The sequence below is a fragment of the Canis lupus genome, chromosome 19, assembly GCF_011100685.1.
Source record: "Canis lupus familiaris isolate Mischka breed German Shepherd chromosome 19, alternate assembly UU_Cfam_GSD_1.0, whole genome shotgun sequence".
In the NCBI taxonomy this organism is placed as follows: domain Eukaryota; kingdom Metazoa; phylum Chordata; class Mammalia; order Carnivora; family Canidae; genus Canis; species Canis lupus.
In genome coordinates this window covers 38,811,195-38,829,390 of record NC_049240.1, presented here as the reverse complement: position 1 = coordinate 38,829,390, position 18,196 = coordinate 38,811,195, and the positions used below count along the sequence as shown (strand labels likewise).

Genomic DNA, 18,196 nt, shown 5'->3' with positions numbered 1-18,196 from the left:
CCTGGATCTGGGTGAGGCCTTGAGATAGCCACAGTCTCTGTTCTCCCAGGCTTTGGGAAGGCAGTTGTTCCTTCAGATCTGATCCTGAAAGCAGAGGATGGTTTGTAGAAAGAATCCACAGACAGAAAAGCCTGGGTTTTGCATATTGGCTTCTCTACATTTAAATATAGCATTTACTCTGTGCCAGTGTTAGTTTGCAATCCCCTTGGAAGATTCCCGGGTATAATCTGAAACCATCCCCCGTAAGCAGAGGGCAGGGAGACACCAAAGAGAGACAGCCTGCTCCAGATTGGTAGGTGGCAGGTGTGATAAGCATGGGAACTTAACTTTAAGGCTTGTCTTGGGCATCTGCAAGACGAGTAATTTCTGCCTGCCAGAATTTTGAAAGTTTATATAGAGGTTAAAGTGGGTTCAGTCACATAACTAGTCCAGCCTCAACACCATATTTCTGTCTCAAGGCTGTATCCTTGGAGCACCTTCTAGGAGTAGGAGGGTGGGCAAGTGGAACTCACATTCCAAGGACAGAGGAGGGATGGGGAGCCTTCAATTGCTCAGGTTCAGTTTGGAGGTCAACTGGTGGTCTATGTGTGTGTGTGTGTGTTTAAAGATTATTTATTTTAAAGAGTAAGGGGAGGGGGAGAGAGAATTTCAAGAAGACTCCTCGCTGGGTGTAGAGCCTGACACGGGTCTCGATCTACGACCCTGAGATCATGAGCTGAGCTGAAACCAAGAATTGGAGCCACCAAGGTGCCCCCAATCATTGTTTTTTGTGACTTTTTCCAACATTTCCCCTCTCATGATCAGCTTTTACAATCTTATGTGCCCTCTGTTCCACAGTTTGCCATGAGTGGTCAAGCAAGGGGCTTCTGGAGCATGGAGGTGGCTCATTTGGCAGCTCTTGGGCTGCATTGGACGCAGATGCCACAGCAACCATGCAGACATGTGCAAGAGAAAAAAGAAGTTAATAATTCTCATAATCAGTGATAACTTTTTCCACCAAGAGCCCCATGATCCAAATGATTTATTAAGTGCCCTAGGCTGGGGGTCAGATCACTGAGGGTATTCATTTGTGCCCTCATGTGATTTAATAAAGACAACACATTAGCAGACTCATCAGATATGAATATAAAACCTTTTGTTTGCTTAATGGTGCAATAGTAATGTCCAAGGCCCTCCGATTTCGGAGGACAGGTTTCTCATTACAGATATTTTAGTAAGGACAGGCCTTTTGGTTATCATTTAAGGCTTTCTGGGTGGCTATAACATACTCCAGGCCAACAGAAGGAACAAAGATGGCAGTCAAATGATTGTACCAGGGGGAAACAAAAATTGCCCATCTAGTTTTGAGGATAGCAAGGTTGGCAACTTTAGAAACTTGACCTGGTTGGGGCACCTGGATGGCACAGTTGGTTAACATCTGACTCTTGGTTTTAGCTCATGTCTTGATCTCAGGATTATGAGATTGAGCCTCTTGTGAGGCTCCACGCTCAGTGTGGAGTCTGCTTGCGATTCTCTCTTCCTCTCTCTCTGCCCCTACCCCCTGCTCGTGCGTGTGTGTTCTCTCTCTCTCTCTCTCTCTAACATAAATAAATCTATTAAAAAAAAGAAAGAAACTTGACTTGGTTGTACATATTATATGTGTTGGTTGGGGAAGGCAACACTGTCAGGCCTGTGGAGATGGATGATCTGGGAGACGGGTTTGGCAGACCAGGATCCCCAGTGTTTTCCCTCTTTCAGTGGTGCGTATTCCATCCAAGGTAGTGCATTTCAGCAGGTCCGATGTGCATCAGGGTAATGGGGTTCCAGTAGAGATCAATTCCCCCTCATTGAGGGTTTTGAAGTGATTTAGCCATCTTGGCAGGACATTGCATTGCAAATTCTAGTAGTTAATTCCTTTCCATGGTGTGATAGGGCTTGGTGGTCTCAGCAGCACAGCATGTTGATCCACAGAGTCAGGGCAATGGCTGTTTAATGAAGTTTCTGTAGGTTTATGATCTTGGGGCCCTCAGCAGGGGTCCCTGGTCTGGCATACGGGGTCACAGACCCTTCTGGTTGATCATTTAAATGTATTAAAACCTAGAACAGTTCTTCAGTCCACCCAGTCAAGGTGGTTTTACTTGTTAGTAATTTAATCTGCTGCTTTAATATTCTATTTTTTCTTTTCTACCAATCCTGCTACTTTTGGGTTATAGGAAAGATGGAACCTGCATTCCATGTCATGTTCTTTTGCCTGTCTTGCACATCATGACCTTTGAAATGTGACTCTTGATCACTGTATATTTGGCAAGGGTATCCATACGTGGCACTAGGCTTTTTAAATCCCCTACTGGGGGCAGCTTGGTTTGCGTAGGAACATGGAAAAGCTTAGGGTAGGTCCACACAAACCAGAGAATATTTAGAACCCTCACTCAGAGGGTGGGGGCCAGTATAATCAATTTGCCACCCTCACCATTTGGGAGCTCTGGTAGCTGGCCTTGGACTCCTTTGGTGGCTGCCTTGAGTGTTTTAGAATACATATGACATAATACATAATGACTGTTAGATCGCTAATCATCAAGTCACTCTATTTCAAGTGCAATTTGGCATCCTTGGCAATGTGCCATCTCAGGTTGGCATTATGGTGGCCACCTTCTATAGATCCGATCTTCTGTATCTATTAAATGGTCAGTTGCTGGGTGTCTTATTCTGAGGTAAGGTATCAATCCCCCCCCCAGGGCACGAGCTTCTTGATTGCCAGGGATAGCCAATGCTTTACTAGCAACTGCTGCCTCAGGCTCTCACAGGTAGACCCAAAAGTCCCTCCATACATTATGACCCCACTTGTGAGTCATCCATCCCTTAGCTTCTCATTTTCTTTTTTTTTTTCTTTTTTTTTTTTTTTTTTTAGTGCTTCTCATTTTCTAAGCCATAGGGTTAATTTCTTGAGGATAGCCCAACTGCTGATGCCAGCAGTTAAGAGCTAGGGTTCATGAACAGCTCTTAGCAGCCTACCTGCTGTGGTTCATTCCTACCTGGAACAATGCTATGCACAGTGCTAGGATCTGTTGCTCTGTGGGTCTATCAAGTTTTGTCCCCTTCCTGAGCTGGGACCAAAATCCTAGGGGCACTCTCCTTTGTCTGTTTTCTGGAGTCGTAGACACATGTAACTCAAATCATAGCTCTGTTTGGGAGATGCCCAGAGCTTTAATCTGCTTCATTAATATTCTTGCCTTCTCAAAGGTGGCTTGCTGCTCTAATCCCCAGTCCCATATGTGCCCTTTCCTTCCCAGGTGGCATAAGAGAAAGGGACGTTGTGCCAGGTGGGGAATATAAGTCCCCTAAGAATCCAAATCCCTACCAAGGCTTCCATCTTTTTTATACTCTTAAGGGATAAATAGGCTTACATCTTATCAATCATAGCTTCCGGGACAATGAGCATCTTACCTGACCAAACAACTCTCTAAACCTTTTGCAGCACTTGGCCTTGAATTTTCTGTGGGTTCACTGCCCATTTTTCCCCTTGCAGATATTCCAGCAAAGCCTGTACAGTGTCCTGCAGCAAAGGCAGTCTTCACATGTTAACATTGATGTCATGTGCCCATTTTACTGATGTGGGCAAGGAAGACAGAGAGACAGGTCCAGGACATATTGTGGGGCTATGCAGGTGACCTTGAGGGATACTTGAAATGTTCATTATTGTCCTTTCCACATGAAGGCAAATTGATCTTAGTTATCAGAAACCTTTACTAGTCAAAATCTGTTCCGTGAATCTCCTTGATGATGAAGCACTTTTACAGGAACACTTTTTGCCAAAGCATCAGAATAAAACAGAAACTGTAAATGACAAAAAAACTTAAAAATGGCCATGGCTAAAGATTTGAAGAGAGTTTATTATAGTGTAATTGACTAGAGAATTTGGTTATTTCTGTGTTATATACATTTTAAAATGATGACTGATAACATTTTACTAGGACATATTAGGTTTTTAGGAATTTCAGACAAGTATGCCCTAAAGAAAGTTTAGCATCATTCATATTTGACAATGCTTCCCATGAAATTTAACATATCAGATAAGCCTAATTAGTTAAACATCTTCTTTTCATAAGGAGAGAGAAAACATTTTTTGAGATACTGTGGGTCTCTCTGGAAAATCCCAAAGTTAGTTCATTGTTAAGACTTGATTGAGAATTTGATTTTTGGGAAGCTTCTCAAAAATATACAATGTTTAAAAACACTTGATTAAATAGGATCACAGGTCACTGTGAAACAATCCATTTAATCAAAGTGATTAATTAAAGACTTTGAAGGCAAATAAGAAAGTTACATAGTTGTGAAAAACACCTCTTATAATAGAAACTCAGTTTTGTTGAGTAATCAAAGACCTGATAAAGATAACATGAGGCACAGGAAACTATTTTGACAAAACAGAATCTTCATTTTCTGGGCAGGTTACTTAAAAGGTAAAGAAAAACCTTTCATAATCTCATCAAAAGACCAATAGTCCAAGAAAACTTTGTCCTTTTAGCAGATGAAAGAAAACCGTGTTTTAGTTTTACATAAGAACATGTTTGATAATAAAGCTTATTTTTCCTTAAGCCAATTAAATAGGGCTCTTGTACAGAGTACCTTTGGCAATGCCCTCTGGAGGTATGAAAACATCACATACATGACATAGATCCATAGATCTGTAGACGTATGTAAACATACAGGCACAAATAGAGGCCCCATACCTTGCATTCCAAAACTTGAGTCCTCATCAAACCTACATAGATGGTAGGTTTTATAAGTAAGTGATCTTACATGTGAGGCTTATCTTGGTTGACCACAACATGACTAGATTTCCACGATCCTGTCCACCAAATCTTGAAAGTTTATATAGAGGTTTAACCTGGGTTCAGTCACATACCCAGGCTAGAGAGTCCCAATACCACGTTTCTGTTTCAAGGCTGTATCCTTGGGGCAGCTTCTGGGAGTGGGGAAGCCAAGTGGGACTCACATTCCAAGGACAGACGGGGACGGGGAGCCTCCAGTTGCCAGTCCAGCCTGCAGGTAGGTCAGCCAGCAGTCGTGTCTTCTTAGCGACCTTCTTCAGCAGTCAGGCACTGTTTTAAGCATCCTTCTGAAATAGTATTTCAGGTTCAAGCAGAGAACCAGAACCACTCTAGATGGTAGAGAATAGGGCTTTACTGCAGGGATGAGAGTTTACAGGCTGGTGGGGGCTGCAGAAGCAGCATCTGGCAGACTGTTGTCCCTGAAGTCACTAGGGCTGCCTGGAGGGGAGACGGTGGGGTGTAGGGTGAAGCAGAGCAAGGACAACCAGTACTGTGAAGGTGGACCGGAATTGCATTTGACCCTCACTGGAGCAGCCTTGATGATGTGGGTGAAGCCTTGACAAGCCACTGCGGGTCGCCTCATAGTCCTCCGTATATTTCTTTCCATTACACCATGCCTACTTTTCTCTAGATAATAGAAAAAAATTGGGGCTCGCCATTAGCACTCAGTGTGGCTGTTTGGTGGGATAGGTTAGTGCATGGATGATGTGCTTGGGCTCTTTAGCACCAATTGCTACATTTACTGCACATCGTTTGCTTACTTGGGGCTGCAGGTATCACCCTTTCCCCTGTGGAAGAGACAACTGAGATTTCAGCGCTTGGGTCTGTTTCCCCAGTAAACACTGGGGTCCAGATTTGAGCAAATGTCCACTGGTGCCTCACTGCCCTTCAGCTAAGCCCCCTCCCCATTCAGCAGTGAGCTCCCTGGGATAGCAGACCCAGGAGAGGACCGCTAAAATCACAGTGGCTCTTCTCAAGATGCATGGGGAAGGGTACCCCAGCTCTTTGGGACTTAGATGGGGTGCATACAGATTTTCACCACTTCTGGGAATTTAGGGATGAAGGCATTACCAGCAGAGAGATGGAATGGAATGAGAAAGCGAGGTGAGCAAAGCAAGAATTCAGCCTCTGAATTTGGAGTCCCAAGTGCTTGACTGTGTCTCCCCCAGCTTAGGCTTTCTGAATCCTGTCAGCAACTGGGTCTATGTCGACCCATTGCATTATATCCTTTGGGCACCGACACCCATGATTAGCCAGAGTTCCTGCACAGCGGGAGTTGTGATTTGGAGCTCCTTGGCCCCCCGCCCCCCTACCCCTCGTGGGCTCTGCTTTGTGGCCTCATGCACAGCAGGGACTTGGGATCTGCCCTAAGATGCTAGGTTTGGCATCATCCCTGTTGATAATTTGAGGAGGTAAAATAGTAATCATAATATTCGCTGAGGTAATTATTTTAAAGAACTTTAAAATTAGAAATAATTTTAGATTTATAAAAGAGTCACAAAGATGTTACAGAGAGTTCCGATACATCCTTCATCCAGCCTTCCCTGACATCTCATGGAGATAACCGGGGTGCGTTTGCCCAAACTCCGAGATTACTAGGTATTAAAGCTCCAGGCTCCATTCCAATTTTCCCAGCTTTCCCACTGAATATCTTTTTTTCTCTTCCAGGATCCAGTCCAGAACACCATGTTGCATTTAGTCCTCTGTCTCCATAGTCTCCAACCTGTGACAGTTTCTTGCTTGTTCCTTGCGTTTCGTGACCTTGACATGCGTGAAGAGTAGTGCTCAGGGCAGAAGTTTTGTACACTGTCTGTCAATGTGGGTTTGTTCAGTGTTTTTTCAAGATTCAGCTGTGGTTATGGATTTTTTGAGTAGAACACCAAGACCCGTTCTTTTCGTCAGGTCACATCTTATCAGGAAGCGCATGATACCGTCATCACTTATTAATGGTCTTCCTAATCTTGATCACTTGTCTAAGATCACTCACCAGACCACTCCACTCAAAAGTCACTCTTTTCCCCCTTTCCATCCTCATTTGTTAGATACCAGCCCACAGTGAAGGAATTAAGCCGCACCTCATGGAAGAAGGATTAGCAGAGGATCTGGGGACATATGTTAAAACCACCATTGATCAGTATTCTAGGGGAGATGCTTTGATGCCTTGCAGATATCTTGTTTCCAGGGAGGTGATTTTTCAAATGATTTCGTTCAGTTTTGAAGCCAGGAAAACAGGCCATGTCTTCCTTCTTCCCATCTTTCTGGCACTAGGCTAGTGGATTTGGGTAATAAGATGCTTAAGGAATCAGTTCTTTTGTATCTTGATGCTTTATCAGATTTCTGCTGGAAGTTGCGTTTTAATATTGGAGAGAATCTGGAGGCTGTGTCTCATGGGAGTGATGCACGGGAGCACTAAGCTGAGGAGGATGGTGGGCCCTAATGTCATAAGATAGCGGTGCTGGCTTTTGCATGTGTGACTCACTCATTTGCTTGCAAAGTTAAGGTAGAAACTTATAGGAAGTGCTAAGATAACGTCAATAGCAGACTATATTTTTAGATGCCTTTTCCCCACCTTGAAGCCTATATTTGAACGTCTAATAGCCTTGTGTGAGTTTAAGGAAAAAACATGGTTTTAAGTCGCTTTAGCCATAATTGACTGTGCGGCCGATTCAGTGGGCTCTGTGTTGAAGTGCTCGTAGTCACGTGGTGTACTTACATGTTCCCATATTCTCCAGCTGCTTTTTGAATGATTTATGAAAAACTACACATAGCATGCCCCGTTTATAGCATTCTGACCAATTACGTTATTGATCAGTGATTGCCAAACATTTTGGCAGAGGAGTGTCAAGGGGAATCTCCAATAAGAAAAAGAAATAGTTTCCAAGGGAATGTAATCTGGTTTTGATCATCTTGTCCAATTCCCGGTGACACAGGTAACTGCCCTATGAGAATAAGCAAGATACTCCCACCTGGTGGCAGCATACCCAACTGATTATTTGTTCTGGGACCAAAGGTGATCTTGAAGGCAAGTGGTTTGCAGATCATCTATTCAAGCAGGAGGTGAACTGTTGAAATCTGGAACTTTCTCTCCTAGGATGATTTCCTGTTCAGCGTCTCCATTTTAAGCGGGATCCTTTGCAGCATCCTGGCTGTGTTGAAGTTTATGCTGGGGAAGGTTCTGACCAGCAGAGCACTCATAACAGACGGTGAGTTAAGGCCAATGTGCCTGATCCCCGGTGGCTGAGCTCACGGTGAGGGAAGATGCTTCTCAGGGCCTTGTCCTGCAGAAAAGCTCAACAATTTGGTATCTGTTCCTCACTGTCCTCCCCCTCCCCAGGCTGTTTAGTGATCCTCAGGGTTCCCATGTCAGGACAGATGTCTTGCACCCCGGGAAGATAATAAATTTCACGAATCACTTGCACTCTGACCTCTTAACAGGGGGGATTGGGGTTCCCCAGCCTGTGGTGTCTGTTAACAGTACAGAGTCCCGAGCCTGACCCCTGAAGATTCGGATTCTGCGAGTTTGAGGTGGGACCCAGGAAGCCCTGATTATACCAGCACCCCCGTCCATGCCAGGCACACGGAGATTTGATGCTGCCTCCATGGCCAATCTGAGGGGCCAGGACACAGTGTCACAGGGTCCAGGGAAGATGGGCCTTGTAGTGTCTAGCACTCCTGCGGGACCTTTTGGGCACCAGCTCTCTGGTCTTTCTCAAGTGCCACTTCGAGCAGGGCCTGCTGTTTGCTTTCGCCCCTGCAGGATGGCCCCTTCCTCCCTGGGCTGTGGAGGCCATGGGCCCATATGAAACCAAAGCTTTCTAAGCAGTAAAAGCTGCTCAAAATAGTAAAAGGATCGGTGACTGGGACTGAGCCCTCCTCTTCCCTGCTCTGCCTTCAAGCAATGCGCGGGCCCCTGTGTGGGTGCTGGGTGGCCCAGGCAGCTCCTCGACTCCCAGGGCAGGCTGGGTGAGGGCAGGGTTCGGCCCTCCCTCGTGGGGTCCCGGGTCTGCTGCGGTCAGAGCGGGATGCCGCGGCAGCGCGGGGCCGGCTGGGGTCTACGGAGTGGTAGGTGCCTGGCGCCGTGTTAGGTGCCACGATAGCTCCCGCTGCACCATCAGAACCACCTCGTTGAGGTTTCTGTCTCGTAAACCTGAATTTATAAGTCCCTTGCTTTCACCCAGAGCCAGATCAAAAGGATGTGTGGCTCCGTCCCCCGAGAAGGCCGCACGCAGGCCTGAGGCCACGGCCCGTGCCAGTCTTGGAGGCCTCTGTCACCCACCGAGACGCCGTGGCCTTCTAGGCAGTTTGCATTAAGCCGAGCCTAGTACAGGGTCCCATCGGAGCCCGGCCTGTGTGGGTGCCCTCGCCTCTCGGGGGGCAGACCCAGAATCTGAGGAGGAGTGTTCATTCCCTGTGATCTCTGTGATCTGGTGTTTTTTAACCCGGGAAAGAAAAGGCCTCCTTTGGACACGGAGTCCTCCTTTACGTGGGGGTGAAGAGCTCAGGGTCGCTTGGCCGAGAGCTGATGGCTGGCTGGGCATTAGCCGGGTGTCTGGGTGTGGGCTCCCCAGCCACCCTTGAGGTCCTGCAGTGCTGCTCGGAGGGACACTGCTCTGCTGGGGCCCTGCAGGCTGAACAGAGCAGAGGCCTGGCCGGGCCGTGGCTTCCCCAGCCGTGCGTCCACGCCTCCCTCTCCGCGTCTCTTCACCTGGGACCCAAGGGCCAGGGAGGGTGGGCCCGGGGGAGGCTGCACCCATCAGCACAGCTCCCCGGGCTCACCTCTTCCAGTCCTCATTTGGGCCCCTGAGTCAGAAAATCTGAGCTGGAGAGCATCAGCATGTGTCTAGTCCCTTGACTACAGTGGAGACACAGGGGGCGCCCCCCCAGAAGCCTGGGTGTGGGCTCAGCAGTCAGGCCCACCCTCTCCCACCACAAGCGGGGCTCGGAATGAGGGTCCCCTGCCTTGCCTGGTGGTCTGTCTTCACATTCAATAGTCGACGTATTAAGTTTCTATTTAGGCTTCTGTGTCCTTCTAACCTACCATTTTATGTGGCTTATGGAGAAGACCACAAGGAGAAGTAGGTTTTTGGGGTTTTTTTTTTTTTTTTTTTTTTTTTTTTTTTTTTTTGATTAATAATGTCTGACTTTGTAATTTTCACACACAAAATCGGCTACACACAAGCAGTGTTCCCATTACAGTCCTGAACCAGAGAGAGGTCATGACAAAGGGAAGTGGATGGTTTGAGTGGAAACTGTCCCACCCACAGGCGGAAAGCGGGGTTGGGGAGCCATCCTGGGGATCATAGAGAGTCTGGGGTGTCAGAGTGGCACAAGGGGTGAGGGGCTTGGGCAGACCCTGCAGGACATCAGGTCTACAGTGGGATTCTGGATGTTCTGTTAAATATTTAATACATAAGGTGACACGAATGGTGTTTTCTAAAGAGCCCTCTAGTGGTCAAGGTGGAAGACAGAGCCCAGGGAAGGAGAGCAGGAGCGAGAGAAGTGTGGGGAGCAGAGGGCGCCGTGGGACAGTGTGAGGGCAGAGGGTGGAGGGTGGCAGGGACCTTGAGCAGGGCTCAAGGTCGAAATGTCACAGGGGTTGATGAGAGAGCCCCTGAAAGGGCAGAGAGCACTGCTGCAAAGAGCAAAGGCAGCCGGTGACCCCTCCCCAAGCCTGTTACCCATGAGGGGCCCTTGCAGGGTGGGCCTTGCTTGCTGGGGGTGCCCGCAGGCCACAAGCAGGAACTACAGCCTCCGCCAGTTGTGTTCTCTGAGCTCCCAGTTGTACTCATCCTTCGGTGAGCAGATCCACGTGTAACTATCTCCTCTCTCTCTTGGTCCCTGTCTCCGGGAAGCGGGGGCAGGATGGGGCTCTGAAGCCAGGCCCGCCTATAATCTCAGGGGCTTTCTGAGAGGCTGGCTCCGGAAGGCACCCCGTGGCCGCCTCCCTGGGACTACCCCTCTCGTGGTCTGGCCCAGGGCTAGGGGTCAGCCCGAGGGCTCCTCTCCAACAGGGAAGCAAGCTCAGCCAACTGCTTCCCGTGCAGGGAAGGAGGGGGACAGGCCTTCTCCGTCACCTGGGGTGGTGGCCCTTCCCACGCTGAGGCTGTGTGTGAACTGGGCCAGGCTGACTCCTCCAGACCCTTTGTCCCCGGGTCGTGTCCTTACAGCCGAGAAGCAGACCTTCAGAGAAAGGGGGGTGACGGGCTGATTCCAGATGCTCCCGCTCCGTGCCATGGTGTGTGGTTGATCTCGTCCCATTCGGTGTTGGGGTTTTGAATATTCAGGCAACGTGAGGCTTTTGCTGTCAGCCCCAGGCGTCGGCTTTGGGTTAGCAGGTAGGTTGCTTCTGCACAGCAAGCTCATGGTGCCGTCAGACAGGGGAGGACTGTGGAGAGGTCCTGGGGGAAGTTCTGACGGGGAGCCAGCTGCTGGGCTCTAGAGCCGCCTGCGGCCTGCGTGAGTGGGGAGCAGGAGGGGGGGTTCTGGGCCCACTCTCCGCGTTCCCTCAAGTTCTGGAACCCTAAGAGCCTGTGATGGTTTTCAAGCACATGAAAATTTTTAATTAGAACGTTCTTTCTGGGTAAAATGTGCTTGATTTTACAGGCCCCCCCCCCCCCCCCCCCCCCGGTCATTACGGTCAGAGCAGTGGAGCCTCTAATCAGGATGGCCTGTGATGTTCCCTTGCGTTCTCACACTGACAATAGCATCTACTCTTTCCGACAGCTCTGGTTTTAACCGGCGGATGGGGACCAGCTGTGAGCCTGGGTGGGCGGGCACAGCACCCAGAAGTGAGTGGCCGGTAGGGCTCTGTTTGCCCTCGACCCCCTCTGCTGTGGGTTCAGATGGGGGGTCTGGGGGGCATTGCTGTGAGCGCGGGGTTCATGCGGAAAGGCTGGCTGGGAAGGCTCTAAATTCTGAAGGATGTGGCACAGCAGGTCCAGAAGGGCCCCCTTGGCCCTGGGTGCTCGGCCCATGTTCCTCTGCACGCTTATGAGAGGTCAAGCTGACCTGGGTCAGGCTCTGTCACACGCAAAGGTGAGTAGAGCCCAAGTGGTGAGCTAGCTGCTGGCCGGGCTGGGGCTGGCAGAGCCGGGTGACTTGGTGGGGCTGAGTGGACACCTAGTGGCTGCTGGAGGGGACGCTCACCTGCTCTCTGCATCCTCCCTGAGCTCACGGGCTTCCCTGAGGGCTCCAGCCGCCCCCCATAAAGACGAGCGGGGAGCAAATGGTGGCAGTGGCCGGCTCCTTGTCTTCCCCTTGTTTCTACTCACCCTGAAATAAAATTCCCCCAACGTGGAGAAGGCCCAAGACGTACACTAGCCCAGGTGGCCTGTGACAGAGGAATAGACGCTGCCGGTGCTCTTGGTGGCCTTCTGGGAAAAGCTGTGTGCAGAGCCCCCCGCCCCCCAAGAGGACTATTTTGATTCTGTGTGTTAAAAAAGACAGGAAGACTCCAGGGACGGCCAGGATGCCAGCTCCTCAGCCCGGGAGAAGGGCAACCGGGTCCTGATGGATCAGAGGACAGGAGGGAAACCGGCCGCCCCCCTTGGCAGGGAGCTGTGGGTGCAGAGCTGAGGATGGACTGCGGAGGACGAGGCCACGGGCTGGGCAGAGAGGGAGGAAGTGCAGGGAGCTCCGTGAGCCGGGGCTGGGACGGACTCAGTGGCACAGAGCGGCCCCTGCGGTGACGAGCGGCTGCAGGTGGCCCAGGATGCTCTCGGTACGTGGGTTTGGAAGGGTCGGCTGCGGGGGCCACGTGCGGCGCGGAGACCGCGAGGATGCGGAGTTCCCCCGCCGTCCCGAGCTCGGGGAGCGTGCCGAAGCCGCGGCAGTCAGGCTCGCAGGCGCCGCTGGGGCGAGGGGGGCCGGCCTGTCCTCGCCTCCACGGTTACAGGTGGAGATGTGGGGGGAGCCAAGGCGGCCGCTCAGGGCCCCCCCAGCGAGCTCCCAGCCAGGCTGGACAGCCATCAGGGGAGGCCTCGGGCTGAGGGGCGGAGGTGCGCGCTGTGGGTGGCCGCAGGGATGGCCCAGCTGCGGCGCAGGTGCAGGCCACACCTGGAAAAGCCCTCGTAGCTGCTGGCTCCCCAGGAGTCCGGCCTCCCTCTCCCAGGATGTGGCCCCCGGGTGGGCGGAACGCGGAGCTGTTGGCCTTTCCCAGGCTCCACCACCTTTATTCAGGGGAAGCTGGGTTGGAAGCCACTGGCTTGAACCTCGACAGACCGCAGAAGGGAGTGGGGACGTTGACCCTCCAGGGAGCCGCAGGCTGCGCCCTGCAGTTGAGGCCTGAGCCTCCCCTGGGCTCTGAACCTGCCCCTCAGAGGTGGTGCCTCCAAGGGCCTCGCCACAGGCCCCGCCTGGGCTGGGAGGCCCTTTCTCTCGGGTCCCATCAGCCTGGCTCCTGCTCATAGGAGCTCTCGGACACAGCTGAGGCCATGTTCTAGGCCCTCCTTCCCTCCATCTATTAATTCATTAATTAATGCGGTAATCACCCGAGCCCCCTGAGACGTGCCAGCCACTGTTCTGGGGCTTGGAATACAGCGAGAGGGACAAAACCCCTGTCCTTAAGCTGGTGCTTCTAGTGGGAGAAGAAAGAGATGTTTGTAAAAAGAAAAATAGTAAAAACACCATGTTAGGAAGTGAGGCTCCCTGGAGACCAACCAACAGCAAGAATGAGAAGGTAGGAGGGTGAGCACGCGTAGGAGGAATCACTTCGGGGCTCTGAGGGTTCAAGCCGGGAAGGAGGCAGCGTGGGAGCCCGGGGAAGGGCTGTGCGGGCTGCGGGGGGTGGGGGCAGGAGGGGCTGCTCCTGTTGGTCTCGAAGTTTGGATGTTCCTCAGACTTGGGCAGCTTTCCTAGGGGAGGTCTTTAGCTGCTGTGTAGGGCGGGCGGGAGATGTGGGCAGGGGGGAAGCAGGGAGGGTTCTCAGGCCGTCGCAGGGGTGCAGTCAAGGGGCAGGTGCGCCGGGGTTGGGTGCTGAGCTGGGGAGGGCACAGCGGGTAAGCACTACTTGCCAGACTGGTGAGATCTGGGGTGTGAGAGATGTCAAGGGTGGGCTCTTAGCTTTTTGGCCTCGGCAGCTGGGTGGATGGTGGCGGCGTTTACAGAGAAGGTAGTGAGAGGGTGAGGTGTTCGGGGGCAGAAATTAAGATTTTGTTTGCTTTGAATATGTTCAGTTTGAGATGCTTATGAGCGGGTCCGCAGCTCAGCAGAAAGGTGGGGCCGAAGGGCGACTTCGGTGTGGGGAGGGCGGAGGGGTTCCCACCATTGCACAGCCCCCCCCCCCCAGGGGAGAGAGGAAGGATCCAGCAGCGGGGACTGGGAAGGGGTGGCTGGAGGGGAGAGGCGCCAGCCAGCCATGCGAAGAGGGGCCCCGGTTATGAACCCGGGCGGGTGGCAACATGCCCACTGGTGACCTCAGGGCGGGGGAGCCGGGCTGCATGGGGGACACGGCTCTTCCGAGAGTTGTGAGGGGCTGCAGAGGTGTGTGTGCGTGGGTGGGGGTGTGGGTGCCGTGGGTCCAGGAAGGAGACTGAGGAGGTGGAGGGGCGGCTTCTCCCAGGGCGAAGCTTCAGGAGCAGGAGTCCAGGCACAGGGATGAAGGGGGGGCGGGGGGGCGCTCCCCAAGGGCACGGCATCGCCTGCAGCCGGAGCGCGGGACGACGGTGTCGGCGGGTTCCCGGGACCGGCGGAGCCCACGGGAGGCTGCACCCCAGTCCAGAGCAAGGGGGTGTACCCCGGCCTCGCCCCCGTGCTGACGCTGCTCTTCACCTAGACCCTGCCCTCGGGGAGCCCCGGCTCCGCCCCGTGGCCCCGCATCAGCATCCCTTAGCTCCAGCCCCGTTCCGGTGGCCTTTTCTGCAGCCTTGTCACAAATTCTAGGCTTGGCGTGTCCTTTCCTGGAGTGGAAACCCTCAGCCGGCGGGGCCCGGCGGACCGTCCATCACTGCGCTCCACCTGTTGAAGTCGCCCAGGGTGTGACTGTCCTGTGCGGACACTGGCCTGGACCCTGCAGATTCAGCAGGGGGGGAAGCCCGGGTCGTGGGGGCACACCTGGCCTTTGGGTCGCCTCGCTGGTGGCCAAGAAAGTCCTCCTGGCCCTGCCGTCAGCCTCTCTCTGCCGTTTCTCCAGGCTTTAACTCCCTCGTGGGTGGCGTGATGGGCTTCTCCATTCTTCTGAGTGCGGAGGTGTTCAAGCATAACGCGGCGGTCTGGTACCTGGACGGCAGCATAGGTGTGCTGATCGGCCTCACCATATTTGCCTACGGGGTCAAGTAAGTTCTCCTTTTGTCTCTGCTTCCCCAGGGGCCGGGAATGCTCGGTTGGCCACTCCTGACAGTCACACCTTGCACCTGGAACCTTTCTGAGCCCGGGTGAGGTCAGGTGACTAGAAAAGCCCCCAGCAGGGGCCCGGTATTATTGTGGCGGGCAGTGTTTTACTTTTGTCTGCCTTTTTTTTATTTTAGGATTTTATTTATTTATTCATGAGAGACACAAAGAGAGGGGCAGAGACATAGGTAGAGGGAGCAATAGGTTCCCTGCGGGGAGCCTGATGCGGGACTCGATCCCAGGACCCCGAGATCACGACCTGAGCCAGAGGCAGATGCTCAACCCCTGGCCATCTAGGTGCCCCAAGGCACTGGGTTTTTAACTGTTAAAGGGCTTCCTGTGTTCCATGAGGACAGCTATAATAAGAGGGATGGACAGTAAGGGTTGGCCAGCATGAGGAGACATTAGAACCCTCAGACGTTGCTGGTGGGATGTACAATGGGACGGCACCTTTGGAAATAGCCGAGTAGCTCCTCAGCATGTTAAATGTTGGAGTCCCCACTTGACCCAGCACTGTCACTCCTGGCTACCTGTCTACTCCGGAGAAGTGAAAATACAAATTCACGTACTGACTTGCACATGAACGATCACAGTGAAATTACCGATGGTAGGCAAAAAGCAGACACAACCCAAGTGTCTGTTAACCGATGAATGGATAAACATAGTAGAGCCACAGAGTAGAATATTCCTCAGCCCCTCCCAAGAATGAAGCGTTGCTCCATGCTACAACGTGGATGAGCCTCAAAAACAGGTACCAAGTGCAGCCAGGCACAAAAGGCCACCTGTTACATGATTCCACATGGAGGAAATATCCAGAATAGCCCAAAAAGTAGATCAGTGGGCCTCAGGGGAAGATGGGGAATGTCTGCAGGTGGGATTGGGGTTTCTTTTTGGGGTGATGGAAATGTTCTGGAATTAGACGGTGGTTATGGTTTGTACAACCTGTGAATTCAGGGAGTTGTTCACTCTAAAAGGTTGAGTTTTATGGCACACGAATTACAGTTTTCAAAGAGCCTTCTGTTTACTTCCCCCAGTGCTCAAGCCCCTGGGCCACAGGGGGTCCATGTTGGGGTGACCTCTGTGCTTCCGTTTTGCAGACTCCTCATCGACATGGTGCCCAGGGTGAGGCAGACCCGCCACTACGAGATGTTTGAGTGACAGTGGCCAGCGGGGCCAGAGCCCGCTGCTCTGTGTCCGCAGAAGACCGTCAGGACGACGAGGTTTCCACACAGGCAGATGGTGCCAATATTTCACTGAACATCCAGTTTCTTTTTTGGAAAGTTTGTGTTCATGGGAACAAGGTCTGCCCGGCAGGTCAGTCTGCGCTGTTCCCCTTTGCTCCACTGCCCCCCGTCAACCATTGTTAGGACAACGCGCACGGGAGCGGGGACAGGTCTCCCCACCTCCAGCAAGAACTGACCTTTTCTATTTTCTGGAGTAAAAAAAAAAAGATTCTTGTGGGTAGGGTAAGATCTCTGCTTGGCAGAAAGTTCCCCTGTGGTGCTCTCAGCCTGAAACGGATAGCAACCGAGCCGACCCACCTCCGCGGGACTCCCCGTGGCCCCCCGGCCACCTCCAGGTCCAGAGTCTCTTATCTCCTGGCAGATTTTAAGGGAAGACCATACCTTTCGTCCCTCACCCCTTTACATACCCAGATCCATCAGTCCACATCACTTTCTAATTTCTACCAAGGTACTTCATTAGTTTCATACTGTTTTACTAATCCTGAATCTAAACAGATTTGTTCAAAAGGAGACCATTCTATTTTTAAAGTACTTAGTGATACTCGTATGAGCTTTGCATGGTTGAACTAAGCACATGACCCTTTCTTGTACATTCAGAACCTGAACATACATGTAAAAACAGGATCCATTTTTGAGAGATGTGAAACTACAGTTTATTTGTAATAAATAATTATATAATCTATCCATATATGCATATATCTATATGCTGTGTTAAGTGGTAATGGTACATTACAGTCTGTTAGAGATGGCTTGCCCCTCCAGGAACAAGATGTTCTCTGTTCATGTAACGTTAGGTGTAGATTCCGTACAAATGTTCCCCCGTCACACAACATTCTGTACCTCCGGCACTGCTGCCTGTCCAGGTGACAGTGTCTGACCAATAAAGACCTTTACCTGTTTTGTATGGTACGGGGAGGTTATCTTGGAGCGTTGTGGTCACTGTGCCGGGCAGGTTTTCTGTTGCCATGGAAGGGGTCCCTCCCTGGTGCCTGGGGGTGGTGAGTGGGGAGACCCCGAAGGACCGTCCTGATGGGCGCTGCAGGCCCTGTGAGGGGCAGGGGCTGCACATTCATTTGGTGGTGCTTGGGACTGCGGGATGATGCTCCCTGGGCCTTGCCCCCTGCCCCCCTTGCCTCTGCTCCCAGGGGCCTGTCTCTGGCTAGCTGAGGGGAGGTGGTTCGTTCTGAGGGGTCACTAACCTTGATTCAATCCGACACCTCCTGCGTGGCTTCCTCCAACGGCATTTTGAAGAGTGTTCCAAGGGATACGGATACGTCACATGGAAGAAAGGGTTGGTTGACTATATGAGCAGGTCTGGGAAATGCAAGATTCAATAGATTTCTTTCCTCACGGTGTCTAGCATACAGTACAGAAGCTTAGGGAGGGGAAGCTAATGGTGTAGTGCCCTCCCAAATTTAAGCACTTGAGTTTTCTCTGGCACTTTTAGGGACTTGTGTCCCACAGATGCATGATGGGAACTGCGGGGTGTCTGCATTCCAGGCAGGCAGTAGCTGCGAGTTCTGGCCTCATGGAGGCTGGCCATGGCCCTCCAGCATTACCTCAGACAAGCCTTTGGTGTGGGCATGGATGTGACTGTCCTTTCTGGGGCATCTCCTACCCCCCCAAAAAAGCCCACTTACTTACCCCAATCCACTTTCCAATTCCATTCCCGTGTAGGTGACTGCAGGACAGGGGAAGTGCTCTGAAATTAGCATGGGTGGGTGCCACATAAGGGAATGAATCCATGATCCTAAAACCTTTCTCGCCCCACTCCTTAAACGTACCTTCTCATCAGCATTTCCCGCGGGGCGTTGG

The 18,196-nt window shown here is 51.8% G+C and overlaps 1 protein-coding gene across 1 annotated transcript in view; it reads left to right on the top strand.

Moving 5' to 3' along the window:
* Nucleotides 1-17,290, top strand: part of TMEM163 (transmembrane protein 163) — a 224,792-nt gene extending 207,502 nt beyond the window's left edge. The window contains 3 exon segments of the mRNA XM_038565060.1: nucleotides 7,903-8,014; nucleotides 14,941-15,082; nucleotides 16,235-17,290. Coding sequence (XP_038420988.1) covers nucleotides 7,903-8,014; nucleotides 14,941-15,082; nucleotides 16,235-16,295 — 315 coding nt within the window. The 3' untranslated portion in view covers nucleotides 16,296-17,290.
* The last annotated feature ends 906 nt before the right edge of the window (nucleotides 17,291-18,196 follow it).